This window comes from Dromaius novaehollandiae, chromosome 34, assembly GCF_036370855.1.
Source record: "Dromaius novaehollandiae isolate bDroNov1 chromosome 34, bDroNov1.hap1, whole genome shotgun sequence".
Taxonomy (NCBI): Eukaryota; Metazoa; Chordata; class Aves; order Casuariiformes; family Dromaiidae; genus Dromaius; species Dromaius novaehollandiae.
The window spans coordinates 1,395,033-1,420,924 of NC_088133.1; the positions used below are offsets into that span (position 1 = coordinate 1,395,033).

The window sequence follows — 25,892 nt, forward strand, 5'->3', positions numbered from 1 at the left end:
CGGGTAGCTCTGGGTGCTGACGTGGCCTCCGGCCCTGCCCATTTTGGGGGGGGCCCCAGGTGTCCGGGCAGCATCCCCCCCCCCCCGCACCGCAGGGCACCCTGGGGTGGCGGGGGGGGGGCGAGGGGGGGGTCCCCTGGCTGAGACCTGTTGGACTCGTGGCACCGGTGGCAGATCCGGGGCGAGGGCCCAGGCGTCCGGGCCCTGCTTGGCTCCCTGCCCTGTGGGGGGGGGCAGGTGGCACGGATGGGGGGGGACACACGGACTGGGGACACCGGTGGTGACCGGGGCGGGGGTCCCTGGGTTTGGGGACATGGGGAGGGGGGGCCCTGGGCTGGGGACGAGGGACCCCGATGGTGACACCGGGGGGGGCACCAGGGAGGGGGCATTGGGGGACCCCGATGTGGGGACAAGGGGGGCCCTGGGGTGGCACTGGGGGGACCCAGGTTTTGGGGACCCTGGGGGGACATTGGGGGGGTCCCAGGGCTGAGTGGGGGGGCTGGGGTGACACGGGGGAGGTCCCTGGGGTGACAGCGTGTCCCATGGTGGCACAGGGGGCCCAAGGTGACAGGGGGGGTCCCAGGGGTGACATGGGGGGTCCCAGGGGTGACACAGAGTGATCTCGAGGTGACATGGGGGGTCCCAGGGTGACACGGGGGGGCTCTGGGGTGACATGAGGGGGTCCCTGGGGTGACAGCACGTCCATGGGGTGACACTGGGGGTCCTGGGGTGACATGGGGGGGGTCCCAGGGTGACATGGGGGTCCAAAGTGACATAGGGGGGGTCCCAGGGTGACATGGGGAGTCCAAGGGGTGACACTGGGGGGGGCCTGGGGTGACATGGGGGGTCCCAGGGTGACACTGGGGGTCCCCAGGCTGCCGGGGGGGTCCCCGTCCCTGTCCCCGTCCCCGGGCGCTGGCCCGGCCCCCCCGGAAGTCCGGGTTAACCATTACCCAGCGCTGCCCCGGGCCAGGCACTGGCCAAGGCCGCCGATAAGGGGGGCCCAGGCGTCCGGGCGGGGCCCAGGCGTCCGGGCTGCCCCCCCCACTGCTTGCACACCCACGTGCACGAGGGATCCCTGGTGTGTGCACACCCACGTGCACGGACACCCTCGGTCTTTGCACACCCATTTGCACAGGGACCCCAGTGTTTGCACACGCACGTGCATGGAGACCCCCGTTGTTTGCACACCCATTTGCACGGGGACCCCCGGCGTTTGCACGCCCACGTGCACAGGGATCCCGCAGTGTGCACACTCGTGTGCACAGGGGCCTCAGCTTTTGCACACCCACGTGCACGGGGACGCCCGGCGCTTGCACACTCGTGTGCACAGGGTCCCTGGTGTTTGCACACCCACGTGCACGGGGACCCCCGGCGCTTGCACACGAGTGTGCACGGGATCCCCACTGTTTGCACACCCACGTGCACGGGGACGCCCGGCGCTTGCACACTCGTGTGCACGGGATCCCCGCTGTTTGCACACCCACGTGCACGGGGACCCCCGGCGCTTGCACACTCGTGTGCACGGGATCCCCGCTGTTTGCACACCCACGTGCACGGGGACCCCCGGCGCTTGCACACTCGTGTGCACAGGGTCCCCGCTGTTTGCACACCCACGTGCACAGGGATCCCCCGGCGCTTGCACACTCGTGTGCACGGGATCCCCGCTGTTTGCACACCCACGTGCACGGGGAACCACCCCCCTGCTCTGCGCATGCGCACCACGTGCACGGCGCCCCCCGGCGGGCGGCAGCGGGGAAGAAGGGGGCGGGGCCTCTCCCGCCCCCGCCCCCTGCCTACAGCTCCCAGCGGGCGGCGCGCGGCGGCGCTGCTGCCTGACGTCACGGCGCATGCGCGCGGTGCGCGGAGGCCGCCGAGCGCGCGGGCGGCGGTGAGGGGGGATGGGGGGCCCGCGGGCGCCCATAGGGGCCTATAGGGGCCTATAGGGGGGTCGGGAGGGGGATGGGCAGGGCCCTGGGCAGTGTGTGGCGGCGGGGGGCTCCGTAGGGCTATGGGGTGTGTGGGAGATGGAGTTCCCTAGGAGGGTGGAGGCCCTATAGGGCTGCGTGGGGGCCCTATAGGCTCCTATAGGGGTGTGGGCGTGTGGGGGAAGGGCTCTGTAGGACCTGAGGCCTCCTATGGGGGCAGGGGAGTCTATAGGTCAAGGAATGCGTGGGAGATGGGGCTCTAGAGGGGAGTGCAGGCCCTATAGGGCGGGGGGGGGCCTATAGGCTCCTATAGGGATGTGGGGTATGTGGTGAGTGGTTCTATAGGGCCCTGGGCCGTGTGTGGTGGCAGGAGGGTCTGTAGGGCCAAGAGCTGTGTGGAAGATGGGGCTCTAGGGGCTGTGGAGGCCCTGTTGGGCTGGGCAAGCTATAGGCTCCTATAGGCTTGGGGGTAGGTGAGGAAGAGGCTCCATATGGCCCTGGGCAGTGTGAGGGGGCCGGGGGGTCTATATGGACAGGGGATGCTTGAGAAATGGGGCTCTATAGGGGTGAGGGGATAGAGGGGAGGCATCTCTATAGGGTCTTGGGCAGTATTTGGGGGCAGAGGGTCTGTAGGGACAGGGCGTGTGTGGGGAGTGGGGCTCTATAGGGGCCTGAGGGACTGGAATAGGGAGGTGAAGGTCTTATAAGGGGCTGGAGGAGCCTATGGGAGTGGGGGTATGTGGACAAGAGGCTCTATAGGGCCCTGGACAGCATGGGGGGTGGGACGGTTTGTAGGGAAGGGGGTTGTGGGGGAACTGGGGCTTTATAGGGCCTGGGGGAAGTACAGTAGGGTGAGGTATGGGGAGGCAGGAAGCTCTATAGGGGCAGGAGCATGTGGGGAAGAGGCTCTGTAGGGCCCTGAGCAGTGTGTGAGGGCGGGCGGCCCCCTATGGCCGGGGCTGTGTGGGAAATGGGCCCTATAGAGGGGTGGAGACCTTGTAAGAGGCTATAGACGCTACAGAGGCATGGTGCTCTATAGGGTCCTGGGCTGCGTGGGGAGGCAGGAGGCTCTGTAGGAACCGGGATTGTGTTGAAATATATAGGGTGAGTGCTGGGGATATGTGGTGGCAGGGCTCTCTATAGGAGCCGAGATAAGTGAGGGCAGGCTCTGCGCCAGGGCCTGGATTGGCAGTAACATGGGGGAGGTATATAGAGTGTCCCAGAACTCTATAGGGGCTGGAATAGGTGTGGACAGACATTGTGTAGGGGTCTGGATCAGCAGTAATATGGGGGAGGCATATAGAGCATCCTGGGACCCTATAGGGGCTGGGATAGGTGAGAGCAGGCCCCCATAGGGGCCTGGATTGGCATATGGGGTGTCCCAGGGCCGTGTAGGGGGCCGGTGGGGGGGGCTTTAGGTGCCTGGGCTATACAAGGGGGCCCTATAGCGTAAGGGGTGCTGGGGGTTAAGCATGGGACACTGCCAGAGAGCATATAGGTGACGGGGGGTATACAGCAATGCTGGCAGAGGGGCCCTATAGGCCTCGGGGGGGTTCACGGAGGGCATCAGGGCACCACTGCGGGGAGGGAAAAGGGGTCATATATGGGTCTGGGGGGCCGTATGGATGGTAGAGGGGGCAGTACGGATAGTGGGGGGTGCAGTATGGACGTCAGGGGGCCGGTATGGCTGGCGGGGGGGCCAGCATGGCTGGTGGGGGGGCTGGTACGGATGCCGGGGGTGCAGTATGGATGGCGGGGGGCAGTATGGATGCCGGGGGGGGTGCTGATGCCCGCCCCCCCCGCAGCGAGGAGGAGCAGCATGGCGGCGGCGGGCGCCGAGGGCCCCAACGCCCGCATGAGCGTGGCCTCGCAGTTCTTCACCGAGGAGGAGTGCGGCGGCATCGACGGCATGAGCACCTCCGAGCGGGTGCGTGCGGCCCCCCGCGGCCCCCCCGGCATCGGGATCCGGCCCCCCCGGCATCGGGATCCGGCCCTGGTGTCCTCGTGGGGATCTGGTTCACGGTGGCCCAGGGGGGACCTGGCCCCGGCGTCCTCGTGGGGATCCGGCCCCGGTGTCCTTGCAGGGATCAGGGCCCCGGTGTGACCGCCGGCATCAGGATCAGGGCCCTGGCGTCCTCGCGGGGATCTGGCCCTGGCATCCTCGCTGGCATTGGGATCAGGGCCCCGGCGTCCTCGTGGGGATCTGGTTCGCAGTGGTCCCGTGGGGACCCGGCCGTGGCATCCTCACGGGGATCTGGACACGATGTCCTGGCAGGGGTCGGGATTGGGGCTGTGGCATCCTTGTAGGGATCAGGATCAGGGCCGTGGCATCCTTGTAGGGATCAGGATCGGGGCTGTAGTGTCCTGGCAGGGATTGGGATCGGGGCCATGGCATCCTTGTGGGGATCTGGCTTGGGGCTGTGGCAGCCTCGTGGGGATCCAGCTGTGGCATCCTTGCGGGGATCTGGTCTGGCGTCACCTCATCCTCGTGGAGATCCGGCCCAGGGCCATGGTGTCCTTGTGGGGATCAGGATTGGGTTGGGGCCACGGTGTCCTCGTGGGGATCCCACCTGGGGCTGTGGTGTCCTCGCGGGGATCAGGATCAGGCTGGGGACTGTGGTGTCCTCGCAGGGATCTGGCCCAGGGCCACTTAATCACCATGAGGATCCAATTTGGGGCCACAGTGTCCTTGCAGGGGTCTGGCCTGGGGCCGTGGTGTCCCCATGAGATTTGGGCTCAGGGCCACCGTGTCCTTGCAGGGATCCAGTTGAGGCCACCGTGTCCTCACAGGGATTGGCCTTGGGGCCACTGTCTCCTCATGGGGATCTGGCCTTGGGGCCACCATGTCCTTGCAGGAATTGGCCTTGGGGCCACCATGTCCTCGTGCGGACCTGGCTTCAGGGCCACTGTGTCCTTGCAGGGATTGGCCTTGGGGCCACCACGTCCTTGTGGGGATCTGGCCCAGGGTGACCATGTCTTTGTAGGAATTGGCCTTGGGGCCACCATGTCCTCATGGTGATCTGGCCGGGGGCCACCGTGTCCTCGCAGGGATTGGCCTTGGGGCCACTGTGTCCTTGTGGGGATCTGTCCCGGGGCCACCGTGTCCTTGTAGAACTGGCCTTGGGGCCACCATGTCCTCGCAGGGATCTGTCCTGGGGCCACCATGTCCTCACAGGGATCCAGCCCGGGGCCACCGTGTCCTCGTGGGGATCTGGCCCAGGGCCACCATGTCCTTGTAGGAACTGGCCTTGGGGCCACTGTGTCCTCGCGGGGATCTGACCCAGGGCCACCGTGTCCTCGCGGGGATCCGGCCGCGACGTCCTTGCAGGACGGAGCTTGGGGCGTCCTCGGTGGAGGAGGCGGCGGGGGGGGATCCGGCCTTGCCGGGAGCAGGGTCAGCGCAGGATGCGCCGGCGGGACGGGAGCCGGAGCCGGAGCCGGCGCCGGCGCTGCCTAACGAGTTTGCCCGGCCTCAGCGCGTCCGGCGAGGCGAGCCAGCGAGCCGGGGCCGGCCCCAGCCCCTCTCTATCGAGGCCTTGTGCGCACACAAGCCCTTTTCATGCCGCGGCCGGGGCGGGGGCGGGCCGCTTTCCCCGTGCGGTCGCGCAGGTGGACGCCGGCCGTCTGGCCGCCGCACAGAGGAGCCCTGTTCTCCGCTCCGCCGATTCCCCCGGCGGCGGTGGCGGCGGTGGGGGGGGGAACCGGGCCGGGAGGGGGGAATCGGCACCCCGGCGAGGGACCCGCGGGGTGGCCCGGCCGTCCCGGGGTGCCGCGGGCTCACGCGTCTCCCCTCTCCTCTCCGGGCAGGTCGTGGATCTCCTCAACCAAGCCGCCTTGATCAGCAACGACTCCAAAATTAACATCCTCAAGCAGGTGAGCGGCGAGACGCTGGGGCCGGGCCGGGGGGGCCGCCGGGGGGGCTTGGCACCCGCTCTCGGAGCGGACGTCGCCCCGTCACGGCCGGGCACGCGGGCAGGAAGGCCGCTGGCTGCCTGGCGTCGCTTTGGGGCCAGGCGCTGCCCCATCCGGGCCGGGGGACGCGAGGCGGGAGGAGGTTTGGGTGCTCAGCGCCCGCTTTCAGGCCAAACGCTTCTTCATCCTGGCTGAGGGACATGGGCAGGGGGCAATTTGGGTGCCCAGCACCCGTTTTTGAGCCAGACGTTGCCCCATGTAGACTGGGGTTTGGAGACAGGAGGCAATTTAGGAGCCCAGCACCCATTTTTGAGCCAGATGTTGCCCCATCCAGACTGGGAGATGGAGGCAGGAGGCAATTTGGGTGCCCAGCACCTGCTTTTGGGCCAGATATGACCCCATCTGCACTGGGGTTTGGAGACAGGAGGCAGTTTAGGTGCCCAGCACCCATTTTTGTGCCAGTTGTTGCCCCATCTGCACTGGGGGACAGACGCAGGAGGCTATTTGGGTGCTCAGCACCCGCTTTGAGGCCAGGCGCTGCCCCATCCAGGCTGGGGAACGCGAGGCGGGAGGAGATTTGGGTGCTCAGCACCTGCTTTAAGGCCCAATGTTGCCCCATACGGCCCAGGGGACCGAGGCAAGAGGAAATTCGGGTGGCCGGTGCCCCCCGGTGCCGGGGGACGTGGAGGAGCGAGGGGGGAAGGTGTTTGTCCCCGGGGCCACTGGGGCCTGTCCCCACCTGGCAGCGCTGCTTGTCCCTCCCCAGGTGCAGGAGCTGATCATCAACAAGGACCCCACGCTGCTGGACAACTTTTTGGACGTGAGTGCTGCCGGCTCCGGGCGGGAAGATCCAGCCTCGTGGGTGCCCGGGGAGGGCACCCATGGGAGACGGGGGCTTGGCGGGTGTCCCGGCTGGGCCCGAGCACCCTCCCCAAGGTCGATCCCCTCCTCCCTCCCCAGGAGATCATCGCTTTCCAGGCTGACAAGTCCATCGAGGTGCGGAAGTTCGTGGTGGGCTTCATCGAGGAGGCCTGGTAAGGATGCGGCAGCGCCGGGGGGTCACGGTGACCCCCGGCCCCCCTCGCCAAGGGGGTTTGCCCCCCCCCCCGGGGGAGGCCGGGTGCCTGGGGGGCGAGTTTACGGGCTGGGTTTGCACCAGAAGAGGAGCAGGATGGGGAACGGGTGGGCTTGCGCGGCCCCTTTCCCCCCTGCCCAAACCACGCAGCCGTGTCCCTCGTCTGCTGCCTCAGTTTCCCCTTCCCTGGGGGGGCTGGAGCACCCCGTTGCCCACGTCCCACCCTGTCCCCCCCCCCCAGCAAGCGGGACATCGAACTGCTCCTGAAGCTCATCGCGAACCTCAACATGCTGCTGAAGGACGAGAACGTGAACGTGGTGAAGAAAGCCATCCTCACCATGACGCAGCTCTACAAGGTGGCCTTGCAGGTGAGCCCCCGGCCCCCCTGTGCCCCCCCCGACCCCCCCGGCAGCCCCCCACGCACCCTCGAAGGCGGCAGAGGGCCCCCCCGGGGCGTTGACGCCCCGTGCCGCCTCGCAGTGGATGGTGAAGTCCAAGGTGATCAGCGAGCTGCAGGAGGCTTGCTGGGAGATGGTGTCGGCCATGGCCAGCGACATCATCCTCCTCCTCGACTCGGACAACGACGGCATCCGCACGCACGCCATCAAGTTCGTCGAGGGCCTCATCATCACCCTGTCGCCCCGCATGCCCGACTCGGACGTGCCCAAGCGCCACGAGAACGACATCAGCCTGGAGCGCATCCCCAAGGATCACCCCTACATTAAGTACAGTGAGTCCCGGGCGCGGGGGTGGGGGGGCTTTGCCTCGCCGCGGCGCCCGCTGAGAGCCCCCCCCGTGCCCGCAGACGTGCTGTGGGAGGAGGGCAAGGCCGCCCTGGAGCAGCTCCTCAAGTTCATGGTGCACCCGGCCATCTCCAGCATCAACCTCACGGCGGCCCTGGGCTCCCTGGCCACCATCGCCCGCCAGCGGCCCATGTTCATGGCGGAGGTGATCCAGGCCTACGAGACCCTTCACGGTAACCGCGGCTTCTCCCAGCGCTGGGTGCTGGCCCTGGCCGCCCCCTCCACCCCCCTCTACCCTGCTCCGTCCACGTTAACGAGCTGAGGGTCCCCGGCCCGCTTTGGCCTCGTTTCTGCGGCCTTTTCTGGTCCCCAGGGTGTCCTGGGGTCCCCACAGGGCTCCCGGGCTCATGTCTTGTGTCCCCAGAGTGTTTCCACACCTGCTGACAGCCAAGCCAAGGACCCAGGCGTCCTGGGTCTCCAGCACCCACCTCCCATCGGGACCGAGGGCCCAGGCGTCCTGGGTCTCCGTGCCCCAGCACCCACCTCCCACCTGGACCGAGGACCCAGGCGTCCTGGGTCTCCAGCACCCACCTCCGACCCAGACCGAGGACCCAGGCGTCCTGGGTCTCCAGCACCCACCTCCCACCTGGACCGAGGACCCAGGCGTCCTGGGTCTCCAGCACCCACCTCCCACCTGGACCGAGGACCCAGGCGTCCTGGGTCTCCAGCACCCACCTCCCACCCAGACCGAGGACCCGGCGCCGTGGCCTCCCCCAGCAGCAGGGTGGAGGACCCAGGCGTCCTGATGCCTCTGTGGCCACCTCCCATCCGCACCCCGGGGTGTCCTGGGCCCTCCTGCTCCCCCCCCGCAGGGCCGCGGGCCCAGGCGTCCGGGCTCTCACGCCGCTCGGCCCTCCGCAGCGAACCTGCCGCCCACCCTGGCCAAGTCGCAGGTGAGCAGCGTGCGCAAGAACCTCAAGCTGCACCTGCTGAGCGTCCTGCGGCACCCGTCCTCGGGCGACTTCCAGCCCCAGATCACCACCCTCCTGGTGGACCTGGGCACCCAGCAGGCCGAGATCGCCCGCAGCATGCCCAACCCCCGCGACGTCCGCAAGCGGCCCCGCGACGAGCCCGACGCCGCCCTCAAGAAGATGAAGATCGGTGAGCCGGGGGCGGCGTGGAGGGCTGCCGCCGCCCTGCCGTCGTCCCGGGAGCCGCTGGGACGAGGCGGGTGGGAGGACACTTCTCTGGTGGCCTCCCGGTGCCCTCCTGGGGACATCAGGGACAGGGGGTGGCAGGACGGACCGTGCTGGGCTCTTCCCAGTGGCTCTCTGGGGTCTTTGCGGTGTCCTCCTGAGGACACGGGGGACAAGGGGTGGCAGAACGGTCCCTCTTGGGGTCCTGCTGAGGACACAGGGGACAAGGGGTGGCAGAACAGTCCCTCTTGGGGTCCTGCTGAGGACATGGGGGACAAGGGGTGGCAGAACAGTCCCTCTTGGGGTCCTCCTGAGGACACAGGGGACAAGGGGTGGCAGAACAGTCCCTCTTGGGGTCCTGCTGAGGACATGGGGGACAAGGGGTGGCAGAACGGTCCCTCTTGGGGTCCTCCTGAGGACATGGGGGACAAGGGGTGGCAGAACAGTCCCTCTTGGGGTCCTCCTGGGGACATGGGGGACAAGGGGTGGCAGAACGGTCCCTCTTGGGGTCCTGCTGAGGACACGGGGGACATGGGGTGGCAGAACAGTCCCTCTTGGGGTCCTGCTGAGGACATGGGGGACAAGGGGTGGCAGAACAGTCCCTCTTGGGGTCCTCCTGAGGACACAGGGGACAAGGGGTGGCAGAACAGTCCCTCTTGGGGTCCTCCTGAGGACATGGGGGACAAGGGGTGGCAGAACAGTCCCTCTTGGGGTCCTGCTGAGGACATGGGGGACAAGGGGTGGCAGAACGGTCCCTCTTGGGGTCCTGCTGAGGACATGGGGGACAAGGGGTGGCAGAACAGTCCCTCTTGGGGTCCTGCTGAGGACACAGGGGACAAGGGGTGGCAGAACGGTCCCTCTTGGGGTCCTGCTGAGGACATGGGGGACATGGGGTGGCAGAACAGTCCCTCTTGGGGTCCTGCTGAGGACACGGGGGACAAGGGGTGGCAGAACGGTCCCTCTTGGGGTCCTGCTGAGGACACAGGGGACAAGGGGTGGCAGAACAGTCCCTCTTGGGGTCCTGCTGAGGACATGGGGGACAAGGGGTGGCAGAACAGTCCCTCTTGGGGTCCTGCTGAGGACACAGGGGACAAGGGGTGGCAGAACGGTCCCTCTTGGGGTCCTGCTGAGGACATGGGGGACATGGGGTGGCAGAATGGTCCCTCTTGGGGTCCTCCTGGGGACATGGGGGACAAGGGGTGGCAGAACAGTCCCTCTTGGGGTCCTGCTGAGGACATGGGGGACATGGGGTGGCAGAACGGTCCCTCTTGGGGTCCTGCTGAGGACATGGGGGACAAGGGGTGGCAGAACAGTCCCTCTTGGGGTCCTGCTGAGGACATGGGGGACAAGGGGTGGCAGAACGGTCCCTCTTGGGGTCCTGCTGAGGACATGGGGGACAAGGGGTGGCAGAACGGTCCCTCTTGGGGTCCTCCTGGGGACATGGGGGACATGGGGTGGCAGAACGGTCCCTCTTGGGGTCCTGCTGAGGACACGGGACAAGGGGTGGCAGAACAGTCCCTCTTGGGGTCCTCCTGGGGACATGGGGGACATGGGGTGGCAGAACGGTCCCTCTTGGGGTCCTGCTGAGGACACAGGGGACAAGGGGTGGCAGAACAGTCCCTCTTGGGGTCCTGCTGAGGACATGGGGGACATGGGGTGGCAGAACGGTCCCTCTTGGGGTCCTCCTGGGGACACAGGGGACATGGGATGGCAGAACAGTCCCTCTTGGGGTCCTCCTGGGGACATGGGGGACAAGGGGTGGCAGAACGGTCCCTCTTGGGGTCCTCCTGAGGACATGGGGGACAAGGGGTGGCAGAACGGTCCCTCTTGGGGTCCTCCTGAGGACACGGGGGACAAGGGGTGGCAGAACGGTCCCTCTTGGGGTCCTCCTGGGGACATGGGGGACATGGGGTGGCAGAACGGTCCCTCTTGGGGTCCTCCTGGGGACACTGGGGATGGGTGGTGGCAGAACGATCCCTCCTGGAGTCGTCCCAGTCCCTTCTGGGGACAGAGGGTGGCAGAACGGACCCCAGGGACCACCCAGTCCCCCTCGGGGGTCCTCCCTGCCCCTCTGGGGACACGGCGGGTGGTGGCCCCCCACCCGGGCCCGGAGCCGGGTCGGAGCCTGAGCTGGGACTCCCTGCAGAGCCACCGCTGGGCGAGGACGACGAGGACAAGGACCTGGAGCAGGTGGCGGTGCCGGCGCCCAAAGCGTCCGGCCAGGGCAGCGCCCAGTCGGACACGGACATCACGGCCGAGTTCCTGCAGCCCCTGCTGACGCCCGAGAACGTCGCCAACCTGGTGAGCGGAGCCGGAGAGACACTTGTCCCTCGTGGGGACGCTGGCACGTGGCACGGGGACGCCTTTGGCCCCGGGGGGTGGTGTAGGTCCAACGTGGTGTGTTTTCCCCCCATCCCAGGTGCTCATCAGCATGGTGTACCTGCCCGAGACCATGCCCGCCTCCTTCCAAGCCACCTACACCCCCGTGGAGTCGGCCGGCACCGAGGCGCAGATCAAGCACCTCTCCCGGCTCATGGCCACGCAGATGACGGCAGCGGGGCTCGGCCCGGGTGCGTTGGGGACAAAGGACGCTCCCGATGGGAGCTGTCACCTCCAAGCCGCGACGGCGGCGGCTTGGGGACGATCCCGCCCGCCGCGCAGCCGCGCGGGGTTGGACGAGCTCCCGCTTGCCCCCTCAGGCGTGGAGCAAACGAAGCACCTCAAGGAAGAGCCGAAGGAGGAGAAAACGGCCAAGCCGGAGAGCGTGGTGATCAAACGGCGCCTCTCGGCCCTGTCCCAAGGCCAGGCCATCTCCGTGCTGGGCGCCCAGGGCTCCGCCGCCAACCCGCTGGAGGAGGAAGCCCCGCAGACCAAGCGGCGCCCCGAGCCCATCATCCCCGCCACGCAGCCCCGGTGAGTGCCGCGGTGGGCGGGCGGGCGAAGCGGCGCGCGGCGGGCGCTGACGCCGGGCTCTTCGCGCCGCAGGCTTGCCGGCGCCGGCGGGCGCAAGAAGGTTTTCCGCCTGGGCGACGTGATCAAGCCGCTGAGCGACATGCAGATGGAGAAGCTGAAGCTGGGCGCCGTCAAGCGCATCCTGCGCTCGGAGCGGGCCGTGGCCTGCAGCGGGGCCGCCCAGGTGAGTCCCGCCGGGGCGGAGGGCGCGCGGCCCCCCGCTTCGCCGCGCTCACGGCTGCCGCCGGGCCCCGCAGGCCCGCGTGAAGATCCTGGCCTCCCTGGTGACGCAGTTCGAGGTGCCGCTGAAGAGCGAGGTGTTGGCCTTCGTGCTCGACGACATCCGGGGCCGCCTGGACCTGGCTTTCGCCTGGCTCTTCCAGGAGTACAACGCCTACCTGAGCCGCTACCCCTCCGGCAGCCTCGACCACTACGACGAGTGCCTCATCGGCCTCCTCTCCGGCCTGCAGGAGAAACCGGATCAAAAAGACGGGTACGGAGGGCGCGGAGCTGCTGGCGGGTCCCCTCGGGTTCGCTGTCCCTGGGAGGAAGGGGACTGTCACCCGCGGGGAAGCAAGGGCCATCACGGCGAGGTCGTTAGCCACACTCGTGGCTGCTAACGTCCTCCAAATGGTGCCTAAAAGCCCTTTCTGCCGCGATGGAGACTGTCCGTGGCTGGCAGCTTGGGGGCCCGCGCGGAAGCTCCCGTGTCCTTCTCTGGGGACGGCCACGGCTCGGGGGTGACGTTGCAGGGGACATTTGTCGGCAGGATTTTCACCAAGGTGGTGCTGGAGGCGCCGCTGATCACCGAGAGCGCCCTGGAAGTCATCCGGAAATACTGCGAGGACGAGGTGGGTCCCCGGGGAGGACGCACGGGTTCCTCCCGGGGCGCAGGGGACACGGGTGCCCCGTCCCCGCGGTGTCCCTGCTCACGGTCGTCCCTTCGCAGAGCCGCACCTACCTGGGCATGTCCACGCTGCGCGACCTCATCTTCAAGAGACCTTCCAGGCAGTTCCAGTACCTGCACGTCCTCCTCGACCTCAGCTCCCACGAGAAGGACAAGGTAAAGGGCACTGCGGCTGGGTGCGAGCCCGTGGGGTCTGTCCCTGTCCCCGAGGTGGCCGAGGGTGGCACCGAGGTGACGCCGCGGCCTCCTCCTCACAGGTTCGCCAGCAGGCCTTGCTCTTCATCAAGCGCATGTACGAGAAGGACCAGCTGAGGGAATACGTGGAGAAATTCGCCCTCAACTACCTGCAGCTCCTGGTGCACCCCAACCCGCCGTCGGTGCTCTTCGGGGCCGACAAGGACACGGGTGCGGACGCTTCGGGGACCGGGGAAGGAGGGTGGCCCTCGTCCCGAGCAGCCGTTCGCGTTCTTCCCGGGGCCGGTGGCTCCGTCTCCCCTCGGGATGGACACGGGGAAGGTGACGCGGGGCTCTGCCGCGTCCCCGGCCCTGAGCTTTGCCGTCCCGCAGAGGTGGCCGCTCCCTGGACGGAGGAGACCATCAAGCAGTGCCTGTACCTCTACCTGGCCCTGCTGCCGCACAACCACAAGCTCATCCACGAGCTGGCCTCCGTGTACACCGAGGCCATCGCCGACATCAAGCGCACTGTCCTGCGGGTCATTGAGCAGCCGGTGAGACCCCTCCCCACGAGTTGGGGACCGGGAAGGGGACACCAGAGCCGTGGGGGGCTCAGGGTGCTGCGTTTAGCCTCCAGCGCAGGGTTCACACGGAGCTGGGCCCCGGTGAGGGGCTTTGCCTGGCCGCGATGGTGGGAGAAGGGGCCCTGGTGGCCCTCTCCGCGCTCTGGTGGCCCTCTCCACGCTCTGGTGGCCCTCTCCATGCTCTGGTGGCCTCCTCACACCACCTCGGGCCTCTTCCCAGATCCGCGGCATGGGCATGAACTCCCCCGAGCTCCTGCTGCTGGTAGAGAACTGTCCCAAGGGAGCCGAGACGCTGGTGACGCGCTGCCTCCACAGCCTCACGGATAAAGGTACCGCCGAGCGCCGTACGGCTCCGAGCACACGCGTGAGCACACGTGTGAGCACGCGCGTGTGCCCTGCGCCCGGCCCTGACGCCCCCCCGGCCTCCTCGCAGTGCCCCCCTCGCCGGAGCTGGTGAAACGCGTCCGCGACCTCTATCACAAGAGGCTGCCGGACGTGCGGTTCCTCATCCCCGTCCTCAACGGCCTGGAGAAGGTAGGAGCGGCTCAGCCCGGACGCCTGGGTCCTTTTGTCTCCCGGAGGCTGCCGTGCCTCGGTTTCCCCCTCCGGGGGTCTGTCCTCGCGTTGGCTGAGGGCTCTTTGTCCTCCGCTGCAGAAAGAGGTGATCCAGGCTCTGCCCAAGCTCATCAAGCTGAACCCCATCGTGGTGAAGGAGGTTTTCAACCGCCTGCTGGGCACGCAGCACGGTAGGGACGCGGGGCCTCCCTGGGGACAATCCCCGTGCCCTCTCCGGGGACATGGGGCCTCCCTGGGGACAATCCCGGTGCCCTCTGTGGGGACATGGGACACGGGACCTCTCTGGGGATGGTCCTGGTGCCTGCTATGGAGATGGAGGATGCAGAACCTCCCTGGGGATGGTCCTGGTGCCCGTTATGGGGACACAGAACCTCTCTGGGGACAATCCTGGTGCCCTCTGTGGGGACATGAGACACGGGACCTCTCTGGGGATGGTCCTGGTGCCTGCTATGGGGACACAGGACCTCTCTGGGGACAATCCTGGTGCCCTCTCTGGGGACATGGGACACAGGACCTCTCTGGGGGTGGTTCTGGTTCTTGCTATGGGGACACAGGACCTCTTTGGGGACAATCCTGGTGCTTGCTGTGGAGATAAAGGACGCAGAACCTTCCTGGGGGTGGTCCTGGTGCCCACTGTGGGGACACAGGACACGGGACCTCCCTGGGGATGGTCCTGGTGCCCGTTATGGGGACACAGGACCTCCCTGGGGACAATCCCAGTGCCTGAAGACCCCGCGCCTGCTGGCAAGGGCAATGGGATGGGACAGTCCCACCGCAAACGGGCGAGGAGCAGGGACCGTCCCCCCTTCTCCAACCGGTGCCGTCTCCCACCGTGTCCCCTGCCGCAGGTGAGGGCACCTCGGCCGTGTCCCCGCTGAACCCCGGCGAGCTGCTCATCGCCCTGCACAACATCGACTCCTCCAAGTGCGACATGAAATCCATCATCAAAGGTGAGCGGCGGTGGCGGGTCCCTCGCGCGTGCGGCGGTCCCCCCGCGGGGACGCCGCCTGCCCCGGTGACCCCTTGGTCCCCGCAGCCACCAACCTGTGCTTCGCCGAGAGGAACGTCTACACCTCGGAGGTGCTGGCGGTGGTGATGCAGCAGCTGATGGAGCAGAGCCCGCTGCCCATGCTGCTCATGCGCACCGTCATCCAGTCGCTCACCATGTACCCCCGCCTCGGCGGCTTCGTCATGAACATCCTCTCCCGCCTCATCATGAAGCAGGTGGGACCGCTGTCCCTCTGTCCGTCCGTCCGTTCGTCCCTGGTGTCTCCAGGTGGCCCTTCTTGGGCTCGGTGTGGCCATCTGTGCCAGCGCTGGTGACTCTAGGTGGCCCCTCGTGGGCTTGGTGTGGCCATCCCAGCCCTGGTGTCTCCAGGTGGCTCTTCCTGGGCTTGGTGTGGCCGTGTGTCTGTCCATCGCAGCCCCGGTGTCTCTGGATGTCCCTTCCTGGGCTTGGTGTGTCTGTCCCAGCCCCGGTGTCTCTGGGTGTCCCTTCCCAGGGTTGACATGTCCCTCTGTCTGTCCGGATGTCCCTTCCCGGGCTCAGGGTGTCCCTCTGTCCATCCGGATGTCCCTTCCTGGGCTCAGCGTGTCCCTCTGTCTGTCTGGACGTCCCTTCCCAGGCTCACCGTGTCCCTCTGTCCATCCAGGTGTCTCTTCCCGGGCTCAGCGTGTCCCTCTGTCCATCCGGGTGGCCATTCCCAGGCTCGGCATGTCCCTCTGTCCATCCAGACGTTCCTTCCCGGGCTCAGCATGTCCCTCTGTCCATCGGGGTGGTCCTTTTCCAGCTCAGCGTGTCCCTTTGTCCATCCAGACGTCCCTTCCCGGGCTCAGCGTGTCCCTCTGTCCATCCGCACGTCCCTTCCCGGGTGTCTCCCCCCATCCATCCATCCATCCCCCAGGAGCGCGGCTGGCCTGTCCCCACCAGCAGAACCGGCTCGGCGGGCGGGCGGGGGGCACCCAGGGGTGCCGATGGTGGCACCCATGGGTGCCGGCAGCCCCCTGACCCCCCCGCGCCCCCCCGCAGGTGTGGAAGTACCCCAAGGTGTGGGAGGGCTTCATCAAGTGCTGCCAGCGCACGAAGCCGCAGTCGTTCCAGGTGGTGCTGCAGCTGCCGCCGCCGCAGCTGGCCGCCGTCTTCGAGAAGTGCCCGGAGCTGCGCGAGCCGCTGCTCGCCCACGTCCGCTCCTTCACCCCCCACCAGGTGGGCGCCCGCCGGGCACCCGTACGCCCTCGCTGCTGCCCGCGGGCCCCGGGGTTGGCGTGAGTGGCTCCCAGGGGTTCCTGGGGTTGGCGTGAGTGGCTCTCGGCGTATCCTGGGAGCCCCGGGGTTGGCGTGAGTGGCTCCCAGGGGTTCCTGGGGTTGGCGTGAGTGGCTCTTGGCGGGCCCCGGGAGCCCCGGGGTTGGCGTGAGCGGCTCCCGGCAGGCCCTGGGAGCCCCGGGGTTGGCGTGAGCGGCTCCCAGGGGTTCCTGGGGTTGGCGTGAGTGGCTCTTGGTGTGTCCTGGGAGCCCCGGGGTTGGCGTGAGTGGCTCCCAGGAGTTCCTGGGGTTGGCGTGAGTGGCTCTTGGCGGGCCCCGGGAGCCCCGGGGTTGGCGTGAGCGGCTCCCGGCAGGCCCTGGGAGCCCCGGGGTTGGCGTGAGCGGCTCCCAGGGGTTCCTGGGGTTGGCGTGAGCGGCTCTCGGCGTGTCCTGGGAGCCCCGGGGTTGGCGTGAGTGGCTCCCAGGGGTTCCTGGGGTTGGCGTGAGTGGCTCCCAGCAGGCCCTGGGAGCCCCGGGGTTGGCGTGAGTGGCTCCCAGCATGCCCTGGGAGCCCCGGGGTTGGCGTGAGCAGCCTCTGGCATGCGTTGGGGTTGGCGTGAGCGGCTCCCGGCAGGCCCTGGGAGCCCCGGGGTTGGCGTGAGCGGCTCCCGGCAGGCCCTGGGAGCCCCAGGGTTGGCGTGAGCGGCTCCCGGCAGGATCTGGGAGCCCCGGGGTTGGCGTGAGCGGCTCCCGGCGGGCCCTGGGAGCCCCGGGGTTGGCGTGAGTGGCTCCCAGCATGCCCTGGAAACCCTGGGGTTGGCGCGAGCGTCTTCTGGCAGGCCCTGAGGTTGACGTGAGTGGCTCCCGGCAGGCCCCGGGGTTGGCGTTAGCAGCTCTCGGCAGGTCCTGGGAGCCCCGGAGTTGGCGTGAGCGGCTCCCAGCGTGCCCTGGAGGCCCTGGGGTTGGCGTGAGTGGCTCCAGGCAGGCCCTGGGAGCCGCGGGGTTGGCGTGAGCAGCTCCCAGGGGGCACCAGGAGCCCCGGGGTTGGCATGAGCACCTCCCAGTGTGCCCCAGGGTTGGTGTGAGTGGCTCCCAGCATGCCCTGGGGGTGCCCCACTCACCTTGCCCCCGCCTCCCCCCCCAGCAAGCGCACGTGCCGCTCTCCACCATGGCCATCCTGGAGGCCAGCGCCAAGCAGGAGCCCGAGGCCAAGGACCCGCAGCCCCCCGAGGAGGTGAGCGGGGTGGGGGCACCTCGGGGTGCTGGGGGGGGGGGCGCCACACGCCACACGCCACACCCCACACGCCACACCCCCCGTGGGGGTTCGGGGTGATGGCAGAGCCGACGGGGGGGGGTCTGGAGGGGAGCAGGGGACCCTGGGGGCCCTTGTACCCACCCCAGGGTGCTGTGGCCAAGCTGGGGGGCCCTGGGGGGGCCCTGAGCACCCCGATACCCATCCTGGGCGGCTCTGGGGGGGCCCCAAGCACCCCAATAACCATCCTAGGAGTGCCTCAGCCACGGTGGGGGGTTTGGGAAGGCCCTGAGCACCCCAATACCCATCCTGGGGGGTTCTGGGGGGGCACTGAGCACCCTGATAACCACCCTAGGGGTGTCTCAGCCACGGTGGAGGGTTTGGGGGGGCCCTGAGCACCCCAATACCCATCCTGGGGGGCTCGGGGGGGGGCCTGAGCACCCCAATACCCATCCTAGGGGGGCTCTGGGACTGGGGGTGCCCTGGGGACCCCCATATCCACCCCAGGGTGTCACAGCCGAAGTGGGGGGGTTGGGGGGGGGTTAATGAGCACCCCTATATCCAGCCCTGGGGTTTCGGGGTGCCACCGGCTCAAGCACCCTGTTCCCCCTCCCTTCCCCCCCCCCAGGACAAGGGTGCCAAGCGCCCAGGCGAGGAGGAAGCGGCAGCCAAGGGGGCGGCCCCCGGGGGGGGATCGGCGCCGGGGCGCCCGCCCCCCCCCACCACCGCCGCCGCCACCGAGGAGCCCCCCGACTTCCGCGACGAGGGCGCCGACCTCGAGCCCCCCCCCATCTTCATCAGTGTGCAGGAGGATGAGGAGAGCTCGGGGGGTGACGGCTCCCTGCTCGACGCCAGCCTCGACCCCCCCGCGGCCCCCACCAAGGTACTGACCCCCCCCAACACCCAGTAGGGTGCCGGAGTTACCCCCCCACACACCCTTGGGTGTCTCTAACCCCCCCCATCTTCTCCAGGAGCCCCCCAAGGGCGCGGAGGTGCCGCAAGCGGGGCCCCCCCCCGAAGACGCGGCGGCCGGCAGCCCCCACACGGAGCCGCCCCCCCCCGGCACCCAGCCCCCCGACCTCCCGGCCCCCGAGGTGCCCCAGGGGGGCCCCGAGGCACCCGAGGGGCCGGCGGAGAGCTGAGGCGGGGAGGCAGGTGCCGGGGGGGGAGGGTGTCCCCCCTCCGACCCCCCCCCCACCCGGGGGGGCTTTTCTAAATAAAAGGTGTGCGAGCAGCCCCTCAGTGCCTCGTCTGGTTTTGGGGTGGGGGGCCCCCCTGGGCCCCCCCCGCCCCTGTCGCCCTGAGCTGGGGGATTTGGGGTGCCCCCCCCCATGGGACACTCTCCCCGTGGCACCCTGAGGCACCCCCCATGGCGATTTGCCCCCCCCATAGCACCCACAGGTCCCCCCAGGGCCCCCCCATGGCCTCCCTTGGTACCACAGGCCCCCCATGGCACCCCCAGGGGCCCCCATTGCCTTACGGCCCCCCCATAGCACCCGTAGGCCCCCACAGCTCCCCCCATGGCACCCATAGGTCCCCCCAAAGCACCCCTATGGCACCCATAGGGCCCTCTTATGGCCCCTCCATGGCCCTCTGTGCCCCCCATAGCACCCATAGGCCCCCCCCAAAGCCCCCTTATGGGCCCTCCATGGCCCCCCAGCCCCCCCATGGCCCTCTGTGTCCCCCATAGCACCCATAGGCCCCCCCCAAAGCCCCGTTATGGACCCTCCATGGCCCCCCAGCCCCCCCATGGCCCTCTGTGTCCCCCATAGCACCCATAGGTCCCCCCCAAAGCTCACTTATAGCCCCTCCATGGCACCCCCAGCCCCCCCATTGCTCTCTGTGCCCCCCATAGCACCCATAGGTCCCCCCCAAAGCTCACTTATAGCCCCTCCATGGCACCCCCAGCCCCCCCATGGCCCTCTGTGCCCCCTATAGCACCCATAGGTCCCCCTGGGCCCCCCCCAAAGCTCACTTATAGCCCCTCCATGGCACCCCCAGCCCCCCCATGGCCCTCTGTGCCCCCATAGCACCCATAGGTCCCTGTGGGGCCCCCCCAAAGCTCACTTATAGCCCCCCCATGGCCCTCTGTGCCCCCATAACACCCATAGGCCCCCCAGGCCCCCCCATAGTACTTCTGCCCCCCCTCCACTGCCCTCTGGGCTGCCCCACGGCACCCAACAGCCCCCCTATGGCACCTTAATGCCCCCCTATGCCACCTCTGCCCCGCCCCCAGCCAGGCCCCGCCCCTCACAGGGGGCGTGGCCTCTTCCGTCTCCCCCTCCCACCACGGGGCGGGGCCTAAACGGAGGTGGGTGGTGGGCGGGGGTGACTCAGCAGGTTGCTAGGGAGGCGGTTGCTAAGGGCGGGGCTCACTTCCGGCCGGGCGGGCGACGCCTTCCGGCGGGAAGATGGCGGCGGCGGCGGGGGGCCCCGCGGCGGCGGCGGCGGACGGGCCCGCGGCGCTGCCGGCGCAGCCGCACGAGCTCAAGAGCCAGTTCCGGACGCGCGAGGGCTCGTACCGGCTCCTGGCGCCGCCGGGCCCCGAGCCGCGGGCCCGCGCCGGCCCCGCCGCCGCCCCGGGGCCTTCGCCGCCCGCCGCCGCGCCGCCCCCCGGCCCCGCCGCCGCTGCCGCCGCCGCCGCCGCCGCCGCCGCCCCGGGCCCCGCCGCCGCGCTGCCGCCCGTGCGGCTCTCCATGGTGCGGCTGGCGCTGCCCGCCGCCGCCGCCGAGGAGCCGGGCGAGGCCGCCGAGCGGAGCCGCGTCTGCTTCAACCTCGGCCGCGAGCTCTACTTCTACGGGGGCACCGGGCCCGGCGGGCGCGGCAGCCGGCGGGTAACGGGGGCGCCGGGGCCTCGGGGGGCGGCGGGTGACGGGGGCACCGGGCCTGCGGGGGAGGGACGGATAACGGGAGTGGCGGCAGGAGCTGGCGGGTAACGGCGGCACTGGGAGTGGGCGGGGATGGGAGATACCGGGAGTGCCGGGGCTGGGGGGAGGAGCCGGTACCGGGGCTACCGCGGGCTGGTGGAGTGACAGGCCGTAGGTAACGGGGCCGGTAATGGGGCAACCGGGGCTGGGGAGGGGCCAGTAATGGGGCTACCAGGGCTGGTAATGGGGGCGGCCAGGGAGGGGGCCGGTGACGGGGCCACCGGGGCCAGGAGGGGCCCGGTACCGGGGCCACCGATGGCAGGTGACAAGGAGGACGGGGTTGGGGACATAACCGGCTGGGCGAGGGCCGAGGGGGGGGGCGGCTAACGGGACCCCCGGGCTGGGGGCACCCACAAAGCTGGGGATACCGGGGGGGGGGGCACCCTGGGGTGATTTGGGGTGGGATGAAGCTGGCAAGGGGGAAGCAGAGAGATGGGTGAGGGGGGGTTTTTTTGGGTGCCCAAACCCGGGGGAGCCTCTCGGGTGTGTGGGGGGGGCGCAGCAGGCGGGAGGCCACGGTGACGGCCCCCCCGCGCCCCCCGGCAGTGCCTGGACCTGCACAAGCCCATCGACAAGCGCATCTACAAGGGCACCCAGCCCACGTGCCACGACTTCAACCAGTTCACGGCCGCCCGCGACACCATCGCCCTGCTCGTGGGCTTCTCCGCCGGGCAGGTGCAGTACCTCGACCTCGCCAGGAAGGACGCCGGCAAGCTCTTTAACGAGGAGGTGAGGGGGGGCCCCCGCTAACGAGCCCCCGGGGGGGCCGGCCCTGCGTGTCCCCCCCGCTCCTGGCCCCTTCCCGGGACGGCGGCGGGGGCTGCGGGTGCCGCCGGGTTTCCTCGGCTGCCGCTTTTTTTCACGCTGGACGGAGCCGCGTCGTCCCTCGCGAGCGCGTTCGCCTTCCCGTGGCGGCAGAACCGGGGAACCGTCGCGGATCCGGGTTATTTCTGGATTATTTCCTGTGGCTACCGCTGCTTTTCCGGGAGAGGGGGGTGGATGAAGCCTCCCACAACTGTGGGTGTTCAGCTGTGCGTTTGGCGAGGCTCCCGGAGCCCCCGCGTCCCGCCGGAGCCCCCCCGGAAGGCGATCGCGGCTCGGGAAGGGGCGTCCGGCCTCTTGAGGCCACCAGGACGCAGCAGGGACGATCCGGAGAGCGAGAAGGGGGGAAAAAGAAGCCCCCATCCGCGATTCCCACCCTGCATCCCTCTCTCCCGTCCGCTTTTCCAGCTGCGGGTGCTGCTGGGTTTCCTCGGCTGCGGCTTTTGCGCTGAACGAAGCCGCGTCGTCCCTCGTGAGCGCATTCGCCTTCCCGCGGCGGCAGAACCGGGGAACCGTCGCGGATCCGGGTTATTTCTGGATTATTTCCCGCGGCTACAGCCGCTTTTCCGGGAGAGGGGGGCGGATGAACACCCACAGTTGCAGGAGGCTTTGGCTGTGCGTTCGGGGAGGCTCCCAGAGCCCCCGCGTCCCGCCGGAGCCCCCCGGAAGGCGATCGCGGCTCGGGAAGGGGCATCCGGCCTCTTGAGGCCACCGGGACACAGCAGGGATGATCTGGAAAGTGGGAAGGGGGGGAAAAAAGAAGCCCCCATCTGCGATTCCCACCCCGTGCCCCTCTCTCCTGTCCACTTTTCCGGCTGCGGGTGCTGCCGGGTTTCCTCGGCTGCGGCTTTTGTGCCGAACGGAGCTGCATCGTCTCTCGCGAGCGCGTTCGCCTTCCCGTGGCGGCAGAACCGGGGAACCATCGCGGATCCGGGTTATTTCCGGATTATTTCCCACGGCTACCGCCGCTTTTCCGGGAGAGGGGGGGCGGATGAACACCCACGGTTGCGGGAGGCTTTGGCTGTGCGTTCGGGGAGGCTCCCAGAGCCCCCGCGTCCTGCCGGAGCCCCCCGGAAGGCGATCGCGGCTCGGGAAGGGGCATCTGGCCTCTTGAGGCCACCGGGACGCAGCAGGGATGATCCGGAAAGTGGGAAGGGGGAGAAAAAAAAGCCCCCATCCGTGATTCCCACCCCGTGCCCCTCTCTCCTGTCCGCTTTTCCGGCTGCGGGTGCTGCCGGGTTTCCTCGGCTGCGGCTTTTGTGCCGAACGGAGCTGCATCGTCTCTCGCGAGCGCGTTCGCCTTCCCGTGGCGGCAGAACTGGGGAACCGTCGCGGATCCGGGTTATTTCTGGATTATTTCCCGCGGCTACAGCCGCTTTTCCGGGAGAGGGGGGCGGATGAACACCCACAGTTGCAGGAGGCTTCGGCTGTGCGTTCGGGGAGGCTCCCGGAGCCCCCGCGTCCCGCCGGAGCCCCCCGGAAGGCGATCGCGGCTCGGGAAGGAGCGTCCGGCCTCTTGAGGCCACCGGGACACAGCAGGGACGATTCGGAAAGCGGCAAGGAGGGGGGCAAAAAAAGCAGCCGCCACCTGCCATCCCCACCCCGCGCCCTTCCGTCCCCGCAGCGCCTCATCGACAAGACCAAAGTCACCTTCCTCAAGTGGCTGCCGGAGACGGAGAGCCTCTTCCTGGCGGCGCACGCCAGCGGCCACCTCTACCTGTACGACGCGGAGCAGCCGTGCGGCTCGGCGCCGCCCCAGTACAGCCTGCTCAAGCAGGGCGAGGGCTTCCGCGTCTTCGCCTGCAAGGGCAAGGCCGCCCGCAACCCCCTGGCCAAGTGGGCGGTGGGCGCCGGCGCCCTCAACGAGTTCGCCTTCTCGCCCGACGGCCGCCACCTGGCCTGCGTCAGCCAGGACGGCTGCCTGCGCGTCTTCCACTTCGACGCCATGCTGCTGCAGGGCATGATGAGGAGCTACTTCGGCGGGCTGCTCTGCGTCTGCTGGAGCCCCGACGGGCGCTACGTGGTGACGGGCGGCGAGGACGACCTGGTGACGGTGTGGTCCTTCGCCGAGGGCCGCGTGGTGGCCCGGGGCCACGGCCACAAGTCGTGGGTCAACGCCGTGGCCTTCGACCCCTTCACGGGCGGCGCCGAGGAGGAGGAGGAGGAGGCGGCGGCGGAGCTCAGCGGCAGCGAGGACGAGGCGGCGGCCGAGGCGCCCGCCCGCCTGCGGGCCGGCAGCACCCTCTCGCGCCTCTCCAAGCGCGGCGGCCCCTCCGTCACCTACCGCTTCGGCTCCGCCGGCCAGGACACCCAGTTCTGCCTGTGGGACCTCACCGAGGACGTCCTCTACCCGCGGCCGCCCCTCTCGCGCGCCCGCACCCTCACCGGCCCCCTCGGCGGCGGGGCGGCGGCGGGCGACGGGCCCGGCCTGCCCCGCTCGCTGTCGCGCTCCAACAGCCTGCCGCACCCGGCGGTGACGGGCGCCGCCAAGACCCCCGCCGCGCCCGACCCCGCCGTCCCCCCCAAATTCGCCACGCTGACGCTGCAGGAGCGCAAGGAGCGCGCCGGCGACAAGGAGCACAAGCGCTACCACAGCCTGGGCAACATCAGCAAGAGCGGCGAGAAGGCCGCCGCCGCCGCGGCCACCGCCGCCGGTGTCCCCAAGGGCCAGCTGGACGCGGCCAAGGTGCTGGGCACCGCCCTGTGCCCCCGCCTGCACGAGGTGCCGCTGCTGGAGCCGCTGGTGTGCAAGAAGATCGCCCACGAGCGCCTCACCGTCCTCCTCTTCCTCGAGGACTGCATCATCACCGCCTGCCAGGAGGGGCTCATCTGCACCTGGGCCAGGCCTGGCAAAGGCGTGAGTAGGGCCTGGGGGGGGGGATTGGGGCCCCCCCGTGCGCCTGGCGAGGCTCCGGTGTCCCCTCTGTCCCCTCCTCGGGCGCGGCGCTCAAATTCTCTCGTGAATTTGGTGTCCTGGCGCTGGTGTGTGCTCGGAGGGGACGTCGGAGGCTCGGTGTTCCCCCAGCCGTCACCTGCCTTGTGCCACCCGGGGGTTTTTGTCACCCTGCTGTGGCCACTGACACCCTGGGGTGTGGCCAGGCCTGCCCTGAGCACCCTGTGTGATGTCCCCTCTGTCCTCTCCATCCTGGTGACACAGGTTTTTTGTCACACCGCTACAGCCGGTGACACCCCGGGGCACAGCCGGCGCTGCCCTGAGCACCCTGCGCCCCGTGTGATGTCCCCTCCTGCCCGGTGACACGGGGTTTTTGTCACACCACTGTGGCTGGTGACACCCCAGGGTGCAGCCAGGCCTGCCCTGAGCACCCTGTGTGACGTCCCCTCTGTCCTCTCCATCCTGGTGACACAGGTTTTTTGTCACACCGCTACAGCCGGTGACACCCCGGGGCGCTGCCCTGAGCACCCTGTGCCCTGTGTGACGTTCCCTCCGTCCCCTCCTGCCTGGTGACACGGGGTTTTTGTCACACCACTGTGGCTGGTGACACCCCAGGGTGCAGCTGGCCTGCCCTGAGCACCCTGCACCCGACGTGACGTCCCCTCTGTCCCCTTCTGCCCGGTGACACCAGGTTTTTGTCACACCGCTATGGCCGGTGACACCCCGGGGTGCAGCTGGCCCTGCCCTCAGCCCCCTGTAAGATGTCCCCTCCGTGCCAGCTGCCTCCGCCGCGGGGATTTCATGGTGGCCTGTCCCTTGTCCCCAAGGAGTGGGGGGTGACACGGGGGGGGACACGGGGGGCACTCGGCGTCCCCGTGCCCACTGCCCCCCCCTTCCTTCCGCAGAGCCTGGCCTCGCAGAACGGCGGCTCGCCCAGCGGCACCGTGGTATAGCCGGCGCGACGCCCTCCGCCCGGGGACCGTCCCCCCCCCGTGTCCCCCCCCGGTGCCACCGCCGCGGGCGGCCCCTCCCCATGGACCTCAGCGGCGGGGGGAGGGGGTCCCGTCCCCCCCCTTCCCTCGCCCTCTCGATACTACTGATGCGCCCGGGGGGGCCGCTGGCACCCGCTGTGTCCCCCCCCCCCGGTGACCGAGCAGTGTTAACGGTGGCGGCACCCCCCCCCCCCTCGCTGCACGGGGGGGCCGGGGCGCCCTGTGCCTTCGTCACTTTACTGTCCCCGCCGCCGCCGCCGCGGGGTAAGTTATGGAACCGACTTATTTATACTAAAAAAGACCATTTTTCGCACCGCTGTGGCCCCCCCCCACTTCGTCGCGCTGCCACCGCCATTGTGTCCTGCCAGGGGGGCGTGGGGACAAATTGGGGACATCCTGAGCACCATGCAGGGATACATGGGGGATGTGCCAGGTGCCACAGGGGGACGTGGGGATGGATTGGGGACATGGGGACAGATTGGGGACATGCTGAGCACCAGGGAGGGACACATGGGGATGTACTGGGGGACACGGGGACAGATTGGGGACATGGGGACAGATCGGGGATGTGCTGAGCACCATGGAGGGATACATGGGGACGTGCTGGGGGACACAGGGACAGATTGGGGACAGATCGGGGATGTGCTGAGCACCATGGAGGGACACATGGGGACATGCTGGGGGACACAGGGACAGATCGGGGACACCCAGAGCACC

General features: G+C 69.2%; 2 protein-coding genes across 3 annotated transcripts; both read left to right on the forward strand.

The window, feature by feature from the left end:
* The first annotated feature begins 1,793 nt into the window (after nt 1-1,793).
* SYMPK (symplekin scaffold protein) lies at nt 1,794-18,775 on the forward strand. Of its 2 annotated transcripts, XM_064502949.1 has the most exons (28): nt 1,809-1,891; nt 2,968-3,032; nt 3,734-3,855; nt 5,736-5,801; nt 6,607-6,660; nt 6,801-6,874; nt 7,157-7,283; nt 7,396-7,645; nt 7,721-7,891; nt 8,580-8,819; nt 11,001-11,155; nt 11,274-11,424; nt 11,554-11,767; nt 11,840-11,990; nt 12,064-12,299; nt 12,576-12,657; nt 12,756-12,869; nt 12,971-13,118; nt 13,281-13,441; nt 13,692-13,800; nt 13,905-14,005; nt 14,127-14,217; nt 14,896-14,997; nt 15,084-15,271; nt 16,077-16,253; nt 17,434-17,523; nt 18,170-18,424; nt 18,513-18,775. In XM_064502949.1, the coding sequence occupies exons 3-28, from the start codon at nt 3,748-3,750 to the stop codon at nt 18,681-18,683; spliced, it is 3,786 nt and encodes a 1,261-aa protein (XP_064359019.1). In that variant the 5' UTR covers nt 1,809-1,891; nt 2,968-3,032; nt 3,734-3,747; the 3' UTR covers nt 18,684-18,775. The 2 variants fall into 2 exon arrangements, with proteins under 2 accessions (XP_064359018.1, XP_064359019.1); XM_064502948.1 differs by lacking the exon at nt 2,968-3,032 and having other exon boundaries at nt 1,794-1,891.
* Nucleotides 18,776-19,896: 1,121 nt separating this feature from the next.
* Nucleotides 19,897-25,488, forward strand: DMWD (DM1 locus, WD repeat containing). Its single transcript, XM_064502993.1, has 4 exons — nt 19,897-20,375; nt 21,015-21,197; nt 22,915-24,147; nt 25,089-25,488. Exons 1-4 carry the CDS (start codon nt 19,953-19,955, stop codon nt 25,134-25,136), a joined length of 1,887 nt encoding a protein of 628 aa, XP_064359063.1. The 5' UTR covers nt 19,897-19,952; the 3' UTR covers nt 25,137-25,488.
* The last annotated feature ends 404 nt before the right edge of the window (nt 25,489-25,892 follow it).